The sequence below is a fragment of the Mus caroli genome, chromosome 9 (genome assembly GCF_900094665.2).
Source record: "Mus caroli chromosome 9, CAROLI_EIJ_v1.1, whole genome shotgun sequence".
NCBI lineage: Eukaryota > Metazoa > Chordata > Mammalia > Rodentia > Muridae > Mus > Mus caroli.
Genome location: NC_034578.1, coordinates 76,630,970 through 76,651,729, shown reverse-complemented (window position 1 = coordinate 76,651,729; position 20,760 = coordinate 76,630,970). Strand labels below are relative to the sequence as shown.

The following is a 20,760-nucleotide window of genomic DNA, read 5'->3' as shown; positions in this document are numbered from 1 at the left end:
GCATTAAGAAATAGCTAAACACAAGGAAGAATTATTGCGGTTTGTACAATCTAAGAATGTTTGGGAAACAGACAAGGGCATTTTTCTTTTTCTACGGCTTCGTCTCTTTTTATTATGCATTTTAGAGTTGGTCCCCTCTCATCTTTGGTAAAGGTTTTATCAGATGTGAAAACGACATGGTTATCAGAAGAACTGGGGTTCATTTGGGCCTTCCTCATCCCTCTGTAATCTATTCCAGATCTTAAAGACATACTTGAATATTTTTAGTTAGGATAAACTGGAGAAAATAGAATAAATGAGGTTTATTATTATTATTATTATTATTATTATTATTATTATCAAATTACCCTGGGACCACTAAAGCACAGTTACCTAAAGAGGTCAGCAGTTAGGGAAAAGCAGCCAAATGAAATCCCCATCTGGAAGACACATTTGGTTGAGTCAGGGATAAAATGACCTCTAAATTATCCATCACCTTGGCAGTATGAAGTCATGTGCGGTCTGGTCAGGCCTTTACAGGGCACCAGGCAGCAGCAGCTCCCTGGGGGAAGAGTATCCTCTTTAAACTAGAATTTCTTACTAGTGCCCTGATTAAACCTATTGGAAGAGTTTGACTTCCATGGTTCCACAATGGGTCCATTATGTGCTGGGCTGGGCCCTGTTGTTTTATAGGCAGATTTGGCTCGGTTCTGGTCCATGTTTAAGCTCTAGTCTAACCTTGTTCGTGGCCTGCTCAGGCTGGGTTCTGATGGATCACTGCTTCCTCCTGCAGATCCCTTCATGAGGCTGTGAGCTTGAGGCCCAAATATGCAGACCAGGCTTCCCCGAGCGCTGGCCGCCCTGGGTGTGGCCCTACTCCTGTCTTCCATTGAGGCAGAAGGTAAAATGTTTTTACTTCTCCTATGACAAGTGAAACTGCAGAGGTCAAGAAAGGAAAGGACTTTCATCTCCTGCTTCTGTTGCTTGGCCTGTTTTCTCTGCACTTCTCGGGTGCTTTCTCTTCTTCAGAGAAACACCTGCCTTCTGAGGTGTGTCCGTTTCTGAACTTTAAAGGTCCAGCTCGTTTATTCTGCTTCCACTCTTCTGTACAGTGCTGTGTGGTCTCCTTGCGCTTGTCTCTGCAGTGTGCTGTCCACACTGCCACCTGCACTGCCGCCTTCCTTGACGATCAGTCCCCTGGATAGGGCGACAACTGTATCCAGCTCTGTCAAGAGGATTCCCGACGTCTGGACACCAGGAACCTCAGAATATGGACATCTTTATAGGATCAGCAGCGGATCACCTGGGTCAGGACTGTGACCTTGGTGACAACATGAAATAAAAGACTCCAACACTGCCAGCCCCGAGAGCGTCTGGTTTTCCTTTCTTTTCTTTTTGAGCAGATTAGGTTGGGTAGGCAGACTTTCAGACAAAGGAGCCAACCTTCAACCTGCCAGTAGCTAGGGGAGGTGGGTGGGTGGGTGGGGGATGAGTGACAAGCAGAAACTGACTCCTAGGGGGTGCTCACTCGATCTAGAGGACTCTGCTGTTTGCGTTTGGTTCTGAAGTTTCTAAAGCACGCATCCCAGAACAACCCAGCTGTGGGGGAGGGGTGGCTCGGCTCCGTGCCAGGGTTTCCAGCCTGGAGGCGGCTGGGATCCGGGCACCCCTTTGGCTTGCTCTTGCGTTTGCCTGGCTCAGGGAGACCTGGCCGCGTCTAATGTCAGCGTCTTGGCACTAGGTGGTCAGGGACACCACAATGTGACTCCAACCCCCCCCCCCCGGCTCCTTGTACCCTGCCGTCTAGAAAACTTTTGTTAGACTTTTAACCTAATTTCCGTTTTGTTTGGTGCACTTAGTGCTTTAATGTCTCAGTATTTATTGAGGAAGCCACTTCCATGTAATAATCTTAGCGGCCCTTTCAATTATCATTCGGGACTTTGCAAACTAATCGTATTCCGCAAGATAAACGGGCTAATCTTAAAAAGTCCCTTTATCCTCTTCAATTAAAAAATGCCTTTAATGAAGTTAGGGAGGAGATGTCTGTCGGCTCTGGAAATTCCAGGGTAGGTTGTGTTGCTACTAAAGTGGTTAGGTATGTGGGGCTGTTTCTTGACCATCCTGATTAAAAAAAAAATGTCCTACTTCAAAACTATAGGTATAGAGAGTTAATGTTAGGGAACCAACCATAGCGCACTGCTCCTGGCCTGGCTTTTGTGATGGATGAGTCTGATCTTCCCTCCTGAAGGAGTATTCTGATGAGGTGTCCTTTCAGCAATCCTTGCTGTGACGTCAGTTAGGAAGGAATTTTATTTGAGAAACTTCTGGAAGCACTACTGAAGATATTTTTAGATAAATCACTGAAGTGGCCTGTTTGTTGCTCATTAAGAAAATAGTTCTTTGAAAATAAAAGTTTTGAGAATTCTTAAGTATAGGGTTAGGTTGGTGATTATGCTAAGTGGAAAACATCTCTTAAGTGGTATTGACCAGGCAGCAAAATACAGTTAAAAAGGACATTATACGATATGTCTTTATGATTAGCTCATATTTTATCTTCTAACTTTATATTAATTTCCATATGATGTAGTTGGTTTTTCCTCAATCTTTCTTAAGCTCATGTCTCTTCCTCCTTTAGGCCAGTGTGCTTTAATAAAATTCATTTTTGGATTGCTTTCTAGTTTGGCAGTGTCAGACAGAAATGTGAGGCACAAATGTAAGCCATCCGTATAACTCCAACATTTCTTATAGTCATATAAGTAAAACAAAAGGGAAGAGAAAAATTGATTTTAATGTAAAGGGTCTTAACACACTATTTTTGTTTCAACATGCAAGTGATAGACACAGCATCAGCTAGCACTTCTGCATTTCTGTGCTAAGTTTTGGAAGCTGGACGTGGACTTTTTACACTTGTAAGCACATTTCATTATGGACTGGCCACACTTCATGCGCTCGGTAGCCACATGTGGCTGTTTGCCCCTTGTTGGGCTGCTCAGCCCTGGTGTTAACTACTAACTAAAAGGCCCCAGGAGCCTAGAGAAGGCTAACAAAATTTGTGGCCAAAGTCTTTCTGGAGACGTTGGGCTATGAAATAGAATTTTTCTCCCTGAAATCTTTCTGTGAGGGTATTTCAAAATTTCAGCTTGCCCCTCTGTGTACAGTCTTCTGGTAGGGTAGCCAAAGTTACTTTTTTTTTATTTTAATTTTAATTTTTTTGGTGTGGCTCATATATGCTCTTGTAGTTCTATGGATAATTTTTATTTGCTTTTTTTATATGCAGAAAGCACAGTTTTTCATGTTAATTGAAATTATTTTAAAATTTACATCTTACCTTCAAAAAATCATAACATTTTCACCGTGCTTCCATTTGTATGGTTAAATTGTGTTACCATGCTAGGTTACTGTGTCCTATAGAAGTAAAGACAAAGGTGATTTTTAAAAAATTTTTGTCTTAAGTGGATATTAAATAGACTAGCAAAGTTAAAACTTTCTCTAGTTTAAGATTAAATCCAGGTATGGACCTAGGTTGTGTGAGTTAGTCTGGGTTTGGGTAACATATATTAATAGATTTTTAGAAAAATTAGCTTTGCATTAAATAGCTAATGGTTATTATTCCTTGAAAACTGGACACATTTTTCATTAATCTAGAATTTGAGATGGACATAAAATTTGTGAAATTCAGTTTTAATTTTTGTATTATTTATAGCTTATACCATATAATAAACAATCATTATCAATTTTCAGTGATTTTAATCCATGCCTTTAATAATAATTGCCTTGCATCTAGATTAAGAATATATATATATATATATATATATATATATATATATGATATAATGTACACACACATATGTATTTCCTCTCACAATCCTTCCTTCATCCCTCCTCCCCTTCTAATGAAAGGGACTGTTTGGCTGTAGGTGTCTGCATCTGTCTGAATCAGCTGCTAGGTGGAGCTCCTCAGAGGACAGCCATGCTAGACTCCTGTCTGCAAGCATAACAAAATGTCATTAATAGCATCAGGGATTAGTGCTTGCCCATGGGATGGGTCTGAAGTTGAGCTGGTTATTGGTTGGCCATTCCCTCAGTCTCTGCTTCATCCCCTGGATAAATTTTGGGTTGAAAGTCTTGTGGGTGGGTTGGTGTCCCTGTTGCTCCATAGGGATTCCTGTCTGGCTACAGGAGGTGACCTCTTCAGGCTCCATATCCCCAGTGCTCTGAGTCACAGCTAAGGTCACCACCACTGATTCTTGGGGGCCTCCCTTATCCCAGGTCTCTGTCTCCTGGAGATACTCCCTACCTCTGTCTGCCCCACTGTCAGTTGCAGATTTCCATTTATTCAGTGCTGTTTCTAATATACAACAAAACATTCAAACCAGAGAATGTAGATGTCATCTATCCTGATGGTTTTATTTTCCAGATGAGGAAGTGAGAGTTCCTGGAGTTGATATTTTATTGTAGCTTTTAGATTTGCTTTGTCTTAGCATATTATACACATTGACTTATCTATCTGTCCACCCACCCACCCATTCATCTATCCATCAACCCATTCACTCAACCATCCATTCTTCCATCTGCCCACCCACTCATAAGTTTCTAGCATGGTTACTACATAGCGCAGACAGGATCCAGGACCAGTGGGCTAGTGCTGATTTTCCTTTGTACCTAGGAACTGTTCAACTTGGCCAATTTAATGGAAAATACATATTTTATAATGTGTATCAAGTAAATCATTGCTTGTCTGAAGTGTTAATTTTCAGCTGCTATTTTTGGTATTTATAAATGCAAACAACATGCACTTTGGTAGCATTAGATGCTCAATAATTAAGTTAATGCCTCTGGAATATAACAGACTCATCACACTTTGTACATTCCAAGGCTTCTCTAACACTGAGAAAATATCCTTTCCAGTGTTATTTCAAAGATCAGAACAAAGATCTTACTAGTTTTTCAAGTTGATATTTTAATGTGCCTTTTATATTTGCTTTGTCTGTAATATTATATTATATTCACCTATCCATCTATCCACCCATCCACCCATCCATACATCCATCCATCCATCCATCCATCCATCCATCCATCCATCAACTATCCATTTGTTTATTTCTGCCATTCTTGGTTATAGACTTTTGTTGGGTACTCTAATTGAAAAAAGGTTATTTTTCTTTAAGCCAAGACAGACACACCAATTTTAAAATTGTTTGAACAAGTGGGTGACGTTAATATATCAAATTCTATCTAAATACATACTAGTGGTATAGTGGTGAGCACAGCTACCTTCCAAATTCTATCTATATTTGAGTTGCAGATGTCAATGTGATACATATATATTATTGGGCAGATATTCTTTTAATAATGACTTTTCAGAGAATAAAAAAATATGTATGTACACATTAACAGATAGTATAAATGTCCTAAAATTTCTGATTGAAACATTTCTTCTGTTTACATTTAATCTAATGTGGCAGAAAACTATACAGACTGCAAGATAAAATTATTGATACCCATAAGCTATAATGACTTCATTTGAATTTCTCTTGTAAATCAATGATTGCAGGGCCTATAGTTAGGTTATTACAAAGACAAACCTGACAAAACAAGTAAAATGTCTAAATGTCTGCACATTATACAGAAGACACCGAATACATTTCACATAGTATGATCATTCCTACCATACCCTAAATCCTATAGCTTGTGTAACAGAAATCTCATTAGAATTCTACTTTCTTTTCACAGTATTTTGATACTAAAAACATTATGTTTAAGTATAAAATTAAATTACCAGTTATAAATACTCAAGGTTTTGTTTCTTCATGATAAGAAGCCAGGTTTTATGAATCAGATTATTATTTATAATTTTAATTATGTTACCCTTGGCTTGGCTATGATGGTTTGCACTTACAAACTGTATATAGCTAGTTAGTGTTTGTACTATGACTATATCAGTATTATTTTAGGGAACACCTAGACTCTGTGACGATGTGATAGTGGTTGTGATTTATTTTAACATAAAAATCTTCCCAAATCAATAAAAACATGTATCTGTACTGATTTAAATAGATGTGGGTTACACCCTCACATATACTTCATTATGTTTTTCATAATAAATCACAAAATATGTAAATCAATGACAGTCTTGAAATGCTGCATATTTGGTAAAATGAACCAGAATGCAGAGTAGAGGTGTTCTGCTTTTCACACATTGCTAGGCCATTTTCCCTGCTTTCAAATCCCAGTCACCACATCTGGGTTTCCACGAGCCTCTTACAATCCTCTAAAATGTTCAAGAATTTTCCCCCACAGTCATTTTTTCAGTCTATCTGGAATGCTGGTCACTTGGACATCAACAAGGTGGGCCGCTGCTGACCTTCAGCAGTTCTAACCTAATGTCCGCTCCTTCAGGTCAATTTCCAAGGTTGGTGGTACTATTTTTCCATGTACTGATTTTTTTTTTAAAGCTGCTCAGGCCGGTTGTGTCTGCCTTTGCATTAAATTTGTCCTGAGCCATTGCTATCAGAAGAATATTTTATAATGATATTCTTAATACCCATCATCCCATTAACATCTGTTGCATGCTCCCTATGTATACTAAGGGATGACTTCAGCTAAATATTGCAAGATGGTTCCAGACAGAAGAATGCTGAATGATTAAACCACGCATGTAGATTAATAGTTCTAATCTCACTGCCTGTGTATGGATGGTAAGAGAGTAACATTCATTCTTCTAGTGTATCCAATAAAAATAAAGCCATCTCCTACAGTTGGAAGTGGCAGTTTATTAAAGCAGATGTTTGCCTGATGAGTTTCGTTTCCTTTCAAAATCTGCTATGGATGTTAAAGATGGCTCTAATCCCCATTCAATTCTGACGTGTGTCTCAGAGCTATTACTGCACTTCAATTGACTTTCACAAAATTCGAAGGGGAGATCTCTTAAAACAGAGATACACCTTCTCACTCCCAGTGAGTCATGTCTGTAGACTAAGACTAAGACGTTTAAAGAAGCAAATGGCTGAAAGTCATCTGTGTTGAACTTGCTTCAAGTGTAATGATTTTCAAAGCATCGACCATGCACTGACAGTGAGTCAGTCCAATGCTGCATGAGGAGGCATGAACATTGTGTGGAGAATATCATTATAAAATATTTCAGGAATGTCTTTGTGTAATGACTACTGTACATGGAGGCTTTTGTTCATTGTGGGAAACTAAAAGCGAGTCAAACATTTCATTGACACATGCATGATGCTGTACAGTTTTGTATGTAGACTGTTCCTCTTTGTACTTCACAGTTATTTCTGTCATTGCGTTCTCCAAGATTTTATGCAAGTCATGTCTTCCATTGCTGATCCTTTGTTTCTATTTCCTTTCAAGTTCTGTAAATAATTGCTCTTCACTATACATTGATGTTGTCTTTTCATAATTAACCATTGTTTTTTAAAGGGCCACACTGGCATTTTTACTTAAAAATGCTACTTCTAGTATGGACTGTGCCCCCTATAAAGGCAATGACCATGTTGGTTTACACCTTGGGAACACAGCAAACTGGTGTAAATGGGCAGAATATAAATTTTATAAACATTTCTAGCACTGTCTATATACTCATAAACCATTAACATCTCATTTTAATACTTTTCTTATTTTAATATGAATATACATTTAAATGTATGTTTCCTAGTGAGACATATTTACTTTTTTATGATTTATCTTTTCCATTCAAATACATTTTAAAAGCTTCTGCCACAGACTGAGATGTACCAAGCAACAATGCAGAGGTTGAACCCAAACCATCAGCGATTTTCTTTCTACATTATAAAAGAGTATGGTGTCAGTGTTCTAAATTAACGTCTATGGTTGTAAGCAGGTTGTGATTTGGCATGCTTGTTCAAAGTGCACTCAGCATGTATTGAATTTCCTTAATTGTTATGTGAATTGTTTGCATATGTGGTTATTATATGTGATTTCATTGTTCTCGTATCCAAACATGTTTCGATTCTGCTTGATTTTGCTGGTCATTCTTGAATGGCTTAGCAACTCAAGTATCAAGTGTTCCGTGGCTGTCTTCTGTAATTTGTACACTTCCTGATGTTTTGTCATATCCTGTCAGCTTTTAATTTTTTTTCTGATCCAACAAGATATCTTTTATATTTGTTGGAAACAAATTTATGCAAAGACAACTTTAGTAAGCTTTGCTCAACACAATTCTTCATTAATCACATTAACCATTTTCTCACACTGGAAAACACAACTGATCTCAACTCTCTTTTTGCAGTTGACCCACCTTCCGACTTGAATTTTAAAATTATAGATGAAAATACTGTTCATATGTCATGGGAGAGACCAGTTGATCCAATTGTGGGTTACAGAATAACAGTGGACCCTACAACAGGTGAGTTTCAAGATGCTGAGGTTTTTGGACAGAGACATCAAGAGTATATAGTTTGCCAAACCTCACATTTAACTGTAGGGAGGGCAAGAATGAGCAAGCCAGAGGGATTTGGTTGATGTCACCAGTTTTTTGGCGGACTCAGAGCTACAGATTTGGATCCCAATATTTTCAGTAAACAACACAAAGTAAAACAAAAGTTATTTTGGATGTCCTATTGTGTTATCGACAGTGTTAATTAACCATGTTGCCCAAGTTTGGAGAACCAATATCAAATATGGTGGGAGTGTAATCATTTGCATTGGCTAAATGATAAGAAGTCTTCATTGGTTGGCAGTGAACATAGATTTTGCCAAGATTGCTAATCACTATATCTTACTTATATGTCTTGGCCTTTTAGAATACCAGCAGTTTAAAATGCTTTCTCATCAGGGAGATTAAAAAAAAAAAAGACAGTATGGCCAAAGAACTGAAGAAAGAGTGAAAACTTCACCCTTTCCTGTTTCTCTCTAAGTAAATTTGGTCAATGGCTTCATTTATTCTAAAGAATACTCTAAAACAACCCAAATAGGGGTCATACAGTTTCTAGATACTGGGAATATTGACTCTCAATGTTCAAAATGAGTACCACAAGGATCCAATATCCCCATGTTCCACAGTGCTCCGGTTATTGTATGTGGCCCACATAGAAACCAGGAGCATTTCTTAGAGTCTTGCTATATATGCTACCTTTCTTAATTATGCTTTGTGAAATATTTAATATAATTGATATGTAATATATCATATATACGATAATATATAATGCTATATACAATGTAAATAATATAATATAATTGAAATATTCAGTCAATTCAGAGGACTATTGGTATTAATTAGCATATGGCCCACATTTGAATGTGTTTTTTTCTATCTTTCTGTTCTCTTCTAATTTATAACTTAAAGTTAAATTATTTTGACTCATATCTTATTTATAAAATTGATATGTTTTTGGTCTGCTATTCTGACATACCTTTAATTTAGGAGGATTTCAAGCCTTTTAAGTTTTGAGTGTGATTGTCAGATAAAGGCAATACTTTTGCATATATTACTTTTCTAAAAATGCAAGGCCTTATTTTTGGAAGACTGTTAAGAATAACTCTTGAATGTCTTGACAAATGCAAACGGTAAAAGTTTCAGTTTTGGAGTACATTTAGACTTCTTTGTAGTATCTTATTTTCAGGAAAGTTTATGTTGTATTCTTATTTTTCTTTTTGTGTTTTCAGATGGGCCTACTAAAGAATTTACCCTTGCAGCAAGTACCACTGAAACTCTATTATCAGATCTTATTCCTGAAACACAGTATGTGGTGACTATAACTTCCTATAATGAAGTAGAAGAAAGTGTGCCAGTAATAGGTCAACTAACAAGTAAGAACGCATACAATTTTAAGTACTTTAATTATTTTTTTCTGTTAGTTTTGTTTTTAAATTTGAAATAATTTTGGTATATTTTAAATTAAAATACGATTATGTCACTTCCTTCTCTTTATCCCTCCCCACCCCTCAGAAAACCCTCCCTCAATCTCCTTCCATGTCCTCCCCAATTTCAAATTGATAGCCTATTTTTCTTTGATTATTACTGTTACATAGATAGATACACATATATGTATTTTGCAGACAATTTTCCAGCTTCAGGTTTAATCTCCTATTATATAGGCAACATATAAGTACCACTTTCTACAATTCTAGTTATTAGAGGTTATGAACAGTTCATTTGCGCCTTTAACCTTAGTCTCAAGAAGGAGCACAATAATGTAAAAACCCTTTTGAAGTATCTCTAACAGTTCCTCAAAATAATTCATTTGTAAGGAAATCCTTGTTTGGCACTTTGACCAGCTGGACAAGACCAAACATTTGAAATACTATATTAAAAAGCAATGTATGTGTTATGTTTTTACTATATATATATTTTTTGGTTAATGATGGGCTTTTGACTCAGTTCAAACAGGTGGTCCTACAAAGCCAGGGGAGAAGAAACCTGGAAAAACAGAAATACAAAGTGAGTTTCTTTCTGTATTTTTGCTTGGGTTTGTAGAAGTCACAACTGCACTGTAGTAGATGTTCTCATTATAGACAAAGCTTAATCATATTCCCTATGTTAACAGATATAAGCTTTCTCTAGAAGGAGTAGATAACAGAGAAATGTATAAGTAAAAACTCATAAACCTTGAGGTCTAACCTTCAGCCAATATTTCCTCCTCCTATAAGTTGATAGCAATAGATGGTACTTACAGATATATGGGAGCAGACTGAGAGGATCTTAGTAGTTGAAGCAACTCAAGAGCTGTGAAATACACTTTAGGTGTACTTGCAGATTGAACTCATCCCTGGGATATTTCTGTTACCTTGGCTGATGACGTCAGCTTTCCCAATCTTCCCAGAGTTTCTGCAGCCCATCCATCTCTAAGGACTTGGTGAATTCATAACCAGATGAAAAACACTTTTATTTATTCCGGCTGTGAGGCGCTTCCCCTCCATTGTCTGACACTGCTTTGTGTGACTTGCTAGAGTGAACTCCCAAGGAGTTTCTTGGATTTCTGATTTTGCCACTTTGTAAGCTGGATTTATGACCCAGACTGATCATAAAAACATTATAAACACAAAGCCCTCTTTCTCTGGAGCATTTCCTTCTAGATCAGTTTATCATTTCCTCAGATGTCCAATAATCTAAAATGAAGTTTCTCTTATGCAGTTACATTAATATTTTCTCCAAACTATCAATATTTATTCTAAATCAAAATATTCTGCCAGATATGGGTTTTTAATAGACTAAAATTGCCCTATTAAACAGCATATAATTGTCTTGCACAATTTTCCAAGATCTTTTCCTGCTCCTCTTTGCCAAATACTTTTTTATTATCTACCAACTAACTTCAAGGACAAAGACATCTTCAGAAATCCACTAAATGTTGCCTTGCAAATATGGATTTTCATGAAAACCAACTTGACTCCTTGACCACGGAAGAAGGAAATATAATGTGAGGTCATAAGAGTCCATTGCATTCTAATCCCTTAAGGATGCCATATGGACATTTGGGCTTTTGACTTAGCAGTATTTCCTCCTTTTGTTTAATAATGGAGATTTTAGTTGTCAAATTTGAGTACATAGATAACAAAGACATAGATAGTTTGGCTACTTTGCATGACGTTATGCATAGACTACCCTGACTATAAACTTAGACGTTTAGATTGGAAAATATGACAGACTATTAAAACATTTGTTCTGCTCTTCAACCCAGACCAAATCTGCCTGAAGAGCACAGATTGATTTTATCTGTTGATAAATAACAAAACTGGAGGAGACACTGTTGACATTTCTTTTGTGTGTCTCCCAGATGTTTTATGTAATCTTCATTTGGGGAAAATGAAAGATATGGTTCAGAAAAACAGGTTGTCACTGCATGTGCTCTGATTGCAGTATCCTGGGTAGCGTATCACATGTCTAGTCAGTTCTTTGCTATCATGCATAGCAATGTAAAGGCATCCTGTCCCATACACGGATCTTCATATGTGCACTAATATTACTTCAGTGTAATTTTAAGGTTGTATATTCTTTTAAGTGTGTAGATTGAAAACAGTGGGTCAGATATATTCTAATGAAGATTTCTGAAATGTTAGGCTGTGCTTTTTAAAAGACAGACTGATTTCATCAGTTAAAAATTTGTCAAATTCATTTCAGAGTGCTCTGTCAGTGCCTGGACCGACCTAGTGTTTCTTGTGGACGGCTCCTGGAGTGTGGGAAGAAATAATTTCAAGTACATTTTAGACTTCATTGTTGCTCTGGTGTCTGCATTTGACATTGGGGAGGAGAAGACAAGGGTTGGAGTTGTTCAGTACAGCTCAGATACCAGGACTGAATTTAACTTAAATCAGTATTACCGAAGAGAAGACCTCCTTGCTGCAGTTAAAAAAATACCATACAAAGGCGGCAACACAATGACAGGTATGTTTTAGAGATTATATTATTGTTTAAAATAAATGAAATGTTTATTTTGAAAAGAAATTTAAGAAACTGGTTATATAGTTAGCACCTTTGGAATTAGTATCTTAGTCTTTAACTTTGGCAAAATGGGTGCCTACAGTAAGTGAAAATATTTCTTTTTTCCTTCAGGGGATGCCATTGATTACTTAGTTAAAAACACTTTTACTGAATCTGCTGGCTCACGAGCTGGCTTTCCTAAAGTGGCAATTATTATCACGGATGGCAAGTCTCAGGACGAAGTGGAAATTCCAGCCCGGGAGCTTCGGAATATTGGAGTTGAGGTTTTCTCTCTGGGTAGGTTAAGTCTGACTGGCCATTTTCTTTCTAGCTCTCCTCTAGTACACTTGATGCTTGAGAAGATAAAGGTTGATTCCTCAGGGAAGGATGCTGTCAAAAGTGCTTACTGCATTTTATAGGAAAGCATGTTGCCAAGTTGTCTTCGAGTAAAAATTCTACTTATCTCTTTCCTCATAAAACTTTCTGAGCATATGGATGAAGTGAGCTGATAGTCACATGCTTTGCCAGGTCTCTACTTTTCAACGAACACTCTGCCAGTGGTTCTAATAAAGCTCCTCCTTGTGTTATCATTAAGTGGATTTTATGCATTTTCTGCACTACACCATACTTGAAATATTCACAGGTCTCTAGCTCATTCAGCACTTTGTAGTAAAAAAAAATTATCTTTACAGATGGCAGAGACAAGCAATGGCATAGTTAGAATGGAGGCTCTCTCCATTAATTGTTTGTTTTCCTCCTGGCTGGACATTGTGAAATTATAAAACCCTTTGTCACTGAACATTTGTTTTTCATCTACTATCATCTATATCTATTATCTATCTACCTACTTACCTACCTACCTATCATCTATCTACCTATATACCTTCTCTCTCTCTCTCTCTCTCCATTCCTCCCTCTATCTATCTGTCATATATTTGAGACTGGGTCTCAATATGTAGGTCTGGCTGTCCTTGAACTCACAGAAATCTTCAACCCTCTGCCTCCTAATGCTAGGATTAAAGGCACGTGCCAAAGCAACTCTGGATTTTGAATTAAAAAGGGTCAAAATATCTTCAGTTTTACAAGACTAAGAAATACTGCCAAAAGATTCTTACAGTTGGTACATTTCCCATTTCATCATATTCCCCACCCTTTTGTTTTTAAGGCATTAAAGCTGCAGATGCAAAAGAACTCAAACAAATCGCATCCACACCTTCCCTGAACCATGTGTTCAATGTGGCCAATTTTGATGCAATTGTGGACATCCAGAATGAGATAATCTCCCAGGTGTGTTCAGGAGTTGATGAGCAGCTTGGTGAGTTGGTCAGTGGAGAAGAAGGTGAGTGCTTGTTTCTTGAGGGGGGCATATGTGCCAGCTCTTTCTGACAGTGGCTCCTGCTTTGCAGGCATTCTAGAATAGACATATCTTAACCACTTCTTCCAGTGATTGACCGGTGTCTGAACTCAACTTGTTAATACCTTGGAATTATTTTCTCTCTCCATTGGAAGATTTGACAAAATATTTATTTTTCTGTGAAGTTTCTGAACATTTTTTGGGGTGAGGGGAAATTTTTGATTAGATATAGTTTATTTAATATTTTAATTTTAGTTAAAACATTTTAAAATATGTCAGGTTTCTTCTCTTTCCTTCCTCTAAGCTACTCTATGTGCCTCTTTGCTTCCCTTCAAGTTAATGAATTTTTTTTGTTCATTATTGTTTCGTATATATTTGTGTGCCTGTGTGAAAATGCATAAATATATAAATACAACCTGCTGAATCTCTTTAGTGTTACGTGTATGTATATAATTTCAAGGATGCACTTGGTATTGGAGAAGCATTAGGGGCTCTCCTCTGGGAAAATCTACTTCTATTCTCAGGATTCCTTAGTTGCCTACAGTCTTTGTCTAAGGGTAGAACCTCATGAGATTCCCCTCCTCCATAGATTAGACTTTTATAAAAGTCTTTTGGCATATATTGTCTATGCATAATCAGGCTTTTCTGGGAGTCAATTTAATTATTTTATACTCAGACTTAAGCACTGGCAGATTGCAGACAATTATTTTTAGCATTCTAGAACATACGTGACTAACAGCATCACTTCTACCAGCCCCTAAGGACAAGGACTTTCCACTATCAGGTGTCCCCTAATATGTTCAAGTCTTAGGCATCTTTCAGAGTTCAGGTCAGTTTGATACTCCCACATCTGGAACGCTTTCCCGTTTCTCTCAGTTATTACTTCTAAGTACATAGAGGAGAGAAGAGGTATTTCCAAAGGATATTTTGCAAGTATCCATCTGAACACCGAAAATCCTGGTACTTCCCCATGATGGTCTCCATCCACTCTGGGAATTGACAGATGGTTGAGTGTAGCTTGCCCATGGCGCCATCTTCAATCCTATTTTCATAAGTTCCTTGGCTTTACTTCTCCCATAGCTTCTCATCCTTTCTGAATCCTTTCTGTTTCTCTACTGTCTATTGGGGATAACTTTCCCTCACCCTGAGTCTGTATCATCATAAAATCTGTATGTCCACTTTCACTTTACTGGGATTATCTCTCTTTATTTTAAACAGGTTAATTATTAGTGGAATGCAGCTTTGTGAGTGCCCAGATCAGGCGAGGCTTTTGTTGTGCCCCTATTTGAATTTTCCTGCATGGGTAGTGATGACCACATCACAGCATCTATACTGGAACATGAAAATAAAGACAAGGAGTAAAATGCCAAATTCGACATGAAAAGTTTGGACAGAGAAGGATTAAACATTAAATATACTTTCATCAAAATTGATGAAAAAAATTTCTTCTCCCCACCAATCTTTTCAGCACAGTAACTAAAATCCTTACAGTAGGACTCATACAGATGGAAGTAAGGAGAAAGGGTATCAGCCAACACTTTTTGATACAGACATTGTCAATTTGAATGAGAAGAATTGAAGGTCCAAATGTAAAACCTACTAGAGTTGTACCCCATTATTAATCACTACATGCTTCTTCTTTTTCTCTTTCTTAGTCATCGAGCCTCCTTCAAATCTGGTAGTCACTGAACTCTCATCAAAATACATTAGGCTGAGCTGGGATCCGTCTCCCAGCGCTGTGACCGGCTATAAGATCCTCCTCACACCAATGGCAGCGGGAAGCCGACATCACGCTTTGAGTGTGGGGCCCCAGACGACCACGCTCAATGTTCGTGACCTTACAGCGGACACAGAGTACCAGATCAGCGTTTTTGCCATGAAGGGCCTGACGTCCAGTGAGCCCACTTCGGTCTTGGAGAAGACGCAGCCAATGAAAGTTCAAGTGGGTAAGGTAGCCATTTCATTGCTATGGTTGGAGTACCACACCATGGTCTACTAGTTCAGACTTGGTTTTAAACATAGTGTTTTCAGTAGTTTTCCCCTCCAATGGAGTTTTCCTGAAACTGGTCTAAACTGGCAAGCAAGCCCCAGGATCTGCCTGTCCCCATGCCCTCAGCACAGTGTTACAGATGCCCTTGGTTCTCATGTGGGTGCTGACTATCCAAACTGAGGTCCTCACACTTCTTCAGGAAGCACTTTCTCCAACTGGTCTACCTCCCTAGCCTTGTAGCAGTTTTTGAAAAGAAGTAGACTTACAAAGAAAGTGAGATATTTAGAAATATCTATATGTTAATTTTATTATATTTTAATTTTATTTGTTTATGTTTAATAGATTTTCTTTCTCTTCACAGAATGTTCACGTGGTGTGGATATAAAAGCTGACATCGTGTTTTTGGTTGATGGTTCCTATAGCATCGGGATTGCAAATTTTGTTAAAGTTCGAGCCTTTTTAGAAGTTCTTGCAAAAAGTTTTGAGATTTCTCCGAACAGGGTGCAGATAAGCCTTGTACAGTACAGCAGGGACCCTCACACCGAGTTCACATTGAAGGAGTTCAACAGAGTTGAAGATATAATCAAAGCAATAAACACCTTCCCGTACAGGGGAGGATCCACAAACACAGGCAAAGCCATGACTTATGTCAGAGAGAAAATATTTGTGCCAAACAAAGGCTCCAGAAGCAATGTACCAAAGGTGATGATTCTCATCACAGATGGGAAGTCGTCAGATGCTTTCAGGGACCCTGCTATAAAACTCAGGAACTCGGACGTGGAGATCTTCGCAGTCGGTGTAAAGGACGCTGTGCGCTCAGAACTGGAAGCCATTGCCTCTCCTCCTGCTGAGACCCATGTGTTCACAGTGGAGGATTTTGATGCCTTTCAGAGGATATCGTTTGAACTTACACAGTCCATCTGTCTTAGAATTGAGCAAGAGTTGGCAGCTATAAAGAAGAAAGGTTGGTAGAGCCTCCGAGTTCTAAAACCATGGATAGGGTTCTTCTTTGATTCCCTGGGTACAAAAAAACATCCAACTGCTATTGAAAACCATGGGACTTAGTGTACTTGAGTCTGACACTTTTTAGCTCCATGGTAGAGCACTTGCCTAGCAAGTGCAAGGCCCTGGATTCAGTCCTCAGCTCTGAAACACAACACAACACAACCCAACCCAACTTTCTCCTGGGTATGCATACCATTCCATTATTGGTGAAAAAAAATGCTTACCCAAAATGAGATTTCCTTCCTTAGATCTTCAAGGAAGTCTAGGACCCAGCTTCATCATACTTATTTGTCATAGCCAATTAAACAACCACTTACCGAGTTTCTACTGTCTAAATACAGATCTGGGTCCTTTGAACCCAAAGCAACTAAAAGTGTTGGAACTTTGAATTCTTTTTGTGTATTCTTTCTCTTTGCTGTTTTGGGCATGATATCTTACACCCAGAATTCTCTATCCTTTCTTGATTTGTCTAAATTGTGCTTTCCAATGCTTGCTTAAAAATATCACCCACTTTATAAACCCTTCTTAAGTTCTCTAGTGTATTTGCATCATTTACACATTTATCTGTTTTTTGTTAGTAATTTTATATTTTCATATCTGTCCCATTTGTAAACCTTCAAAGGACAATGTGAATTAAGCATCACCTCTTCCCATGATCAGTTTAATGCATGCTTAGTTTAATAAGTATATTCTAAAAATTATTCTTTTGTATATGTGTATGTGATGGGCACACACATGCTGTGGTGTGTGTGTGTGTGTGTGTGTGTGGTGTGAGAGAGAGAAGAGAGAGGGGAGAGAGAGAGAGAGAGAGAGAGAGAGAGAGAGAGAGAGAGAGAGAGAGAGAGAGAGCGAGCAGAGACTGAGACCTCTAGTGTCTGACTTCCACCTTGTTTGAGACTGTCTTTTGTTGCACTCTCCTGTGATCTCAAGCTGGGCTCTCTTGCCTCCAAGGCCCTTTTCTTGCTGTAGAAGCTCTGGGATTACAGAAGAACTCCACTGTATGCCATGTTATATGGATTTGGGGAGGTCAAGTCAGTTCCTCATACTTGCATGACAAATGCTTTCCCAACTGAGGCCCCTTCCCGGTTACTATAATTATTCATTTGCCAGAAAGTTCCTTAGTTTTACCCTGGGATATCTGTCTACCTGTCACTAAGGGGTAATATTCAAGTACCAGGATGAATGGGAAAATTGTTATGGTTCATTTAAAATCTGCCACTATCTAAATATACACTTGTGGGGAAATATTTATTTTATCAATGCTTCGTCTTGAGAAGCTCATTTTAATTTGTTACTTTCTCCATATAATATAATCACTGTTATTTATAGTTAAGGAAAATGATCAGGACTTCGTTTTAAGAGGGAAGCCTTCTCTCAGTGGTCATGTGCACGGGTCTCAATGACTCTGCTCCTGAATGAAAACCAACCATTTCAGAAGCACAGAGTCGAGAGGTCTATGTTTATGGGCCTTCCATAGATTTAAAATTTTAAATTATTTCTTTTTTTCTTTTAAACAGCTTATGTTCCACCAAAGGATCTGAGGTTTACTCAGGTAACTGCTAATAGTTTCAAAGCTGAATGGTCTCCTCCTGGAGACAACGTCTTTTCGTATCATGTCACTTACAAGGATGCTAATGGTGATGATGAGGTCACAGTGGTGGAGCCAGCCTCCAGCACTAGTGTTGTTCTCAACAACCTGAGGCCAGAAACCCTGTACTTGGTGAATGTGACAGCAGAGTATGAGGATGGCTTCAGTGTTCCTATAACTGGGGAGGAGACCACTGCAGAAGGTACAGGAGGAGTTCTCCTATGTTATTTCAAAACTTTGCAATTAACTAGAGAGCAATGTTATAGCATGAATAAACCACCTGCTTTTAGTACATCTTTTAGGTGCACAGTTCAATTGCACAGAGTATATATATCTCATACATCTGTCATTACCAACATCCATGTGTAGAATAAGCATAACCAGAACCCTGTAGCCAACGTGGGTCTCCATTTCCCAGGTCCCCTACTCCTGGACTGTCATCCTACCTTCTGTCTCTTTGAATTTGATTATTTTTAGCCTGTATACAATGGGATCATGTGTTATTTTTCCTTGGTATGACTTATTTCACTTTGTCTGGTTACTCATTCATGTTACATGTTTGTTTATTACTTATTTATTGACTCAGGACCTCACTATGTAGCTCTGGCTGACCTTAATTTGCTAGGTAAACCAGACTTGCTTTGAACATACAGGGATTTGCCTACCTTTGACCCCTGAGTGCTGTGATTGAAGGCTTGTATCACTACACTTGGGCAGAATTTCATTTTTAAAGGATGACCCGTATCTCATTGTATGAATACATTTATTCAGGTTGTTCCTGCGTTTAGATATTGTGAATAGCGCTGCTGGGACATGAGCGAAATAATTCTACTAGTGTTTGAGATGTGTCCCCTTTACTGACCAGTGCTGAATACCTTTTGGTATAATTAATTTCATTTGGCCTTTAATATGACTAAGAAAAAAATGAATGCCAGTCAAGTATCACTGCTTAATACGGAAGCAGCAATAAATTACAACAGATGTAGATTCTCTTCCTAATTTTGACCGGGTGCAAGGAATAGAACCCCAAAGGGGAATCGTGAGAATTTATGATGTGTAAAGAAGCACTTGAAGACAGGGCCAGCACACGTTGCATACCTTATTAGTAAAACTAGGGAATCTTCATCTCTAAAACATTTTTCAAGAAGATTGATATTTTCCTTTCGTACATGATATAGGTATATTTCTGGCAACAGGCCAACTAAAGTACCTAATCTATTTGATTTTATGGTTCTATAACTTAGATCTTCATACTTAAGATGTTTCTGCCTTTTTATTGATTGCTTATAATGCCCACTGTGGCTCAAGAAGAAACACAAGTCTGAAAGCCTTTAAAACTTACATGTAAAGCAATCTGCTTAGCTGTTGAATTTCATTCTCCTATTTACGTCCACTAGCCTTTTGTACAAATAGACACCATGTTTGTACTGATGCTTCACATCCTCCCAGAACACTAAGGTTTGACGGGCTGGGTGCTGGACAGTTTTATTTCAGCCCTTTCTTGAAACAGAAGAAAGGTTTTTTTTTTTTTTTTGTAGCAAGAAATAGAAAGCACAGGAGACAACTATACTATTAGTCACTTTAGGGCACTAACTTTGAGATTAAACATTTTCTAATCTAAATTCTTAAAGTTGCATTTTCTGTACTTACTTTTATTCTCATTCTTTTAATTGGCTGAAAAACTACATTGCTTACAAATAAATTGATATTGTTTGCTTCTGGCTATGGGGAACTGGTTTTCCCTTTAATATTGCTATTACAGTTTTTTCATAAAAATAAAATGTAGAAGTAAACACTACATTCTCCCACCCCCATCACCACCTACCACCATCACAACAGCTGAGAAGGAGGAGGAGGAGGAGAGGGGGAAGGGGGCAGGAGGGAATTTTGAGTTGAGGCCAATGTGTTCACAAATACTCAACTGTTTAGACATTGGGCCACCACAGAAGAGCTTGGTGATTGACAGCCCTACTGTTTCTCATGAAACTATAGCATCTAAAATTTCCTTTGTAAATAGTCAAGTTTTAACATTTAACACCTTAATTAAGCTGGTGCCTTTTGAGCTTTTACTAGGTGGCATACGCTATACTAAATGCTTCTCATGGATTATCTTATTTAGGTACGTCAATAATCTAATAGGTAGTCACATTTAACTGCTGAACAATCTGTGGCTTAAATTATACATCCATTAAGCTTTAGGGCCAGGATTCACAGCCATTAGTCATTCTGCTTCATTTGTTTTGACCAATTCGGTCTTTTTTCTTGACATACTTAATGAGTCATGGATAATGGTTGCCAAATACAACGTTCTTTCTTCTCTTTCTTTCATCTCTTTGGTCTTTCTGTTTCTCTCTCTCTCTTTCTTTCTTTCTTCCTTCCTTCCTTCCTTCCTTTCTTTCTTTCTTTCTTTCTTTCTTTCTTTCTTTCTTTCTTTCTTTCTTTCTTTCTTT

At 37.9% G+C, this 20,760-nt stretch overlaps 1 protein-coding gene across 3 annotated transcripts in view; it reads left to right on the top strand.

The window, feature by feature from the left end:
• The window catches only part of Col12a1 (collagen type XII alpha 1 chain), a 119,874-nt gene that overhangs the window by 2,469 nt on the left and 96,645 nt on the right, over positions 1-20,760 (top strand). For all 3 annotated transcript variants that reach the window (XM_021172385.2, XM_021172383.2, XM_029481914.1), the window contains exons 2-11: positions 773-880; positions 8,243-8,359; positions 9,619-9,762; positions 10,334-10,393; positions 12,074-12,337; positions 12,506-12,670; positions 13,539-13,712; positions 15,383-15,673; positions 16,079-16,681; positions 18,240-18,512. In XM_021172385.2, coding sequence (XP_021028044.1) covers positions 808-880; positions 8,243-8,359; positions 9,619-9,762; positions 10,334-10,393; positions 12,074-12,337; positions 12,506-12,670; positions 13,539-13,712; positions 15,383-15,673; positions 16,079-16,681; positions 18,240-18,512 — 2,164 coding nt within the window. In that variant the 5' untranslated portion in view covers positions 773-807. The remainder of the gene's footprint in view (positions 1-772; positions 881-8,242; positions 8,360-9,618; positions 9,763-10,333; positions 10,394-12,073; positions 12,338-12,505; positions 12,671-13,538; positions 13,713-15,382; positions 15,674-16,078; positions 16,682-18,239; positions 18,513-20,760) is intronic.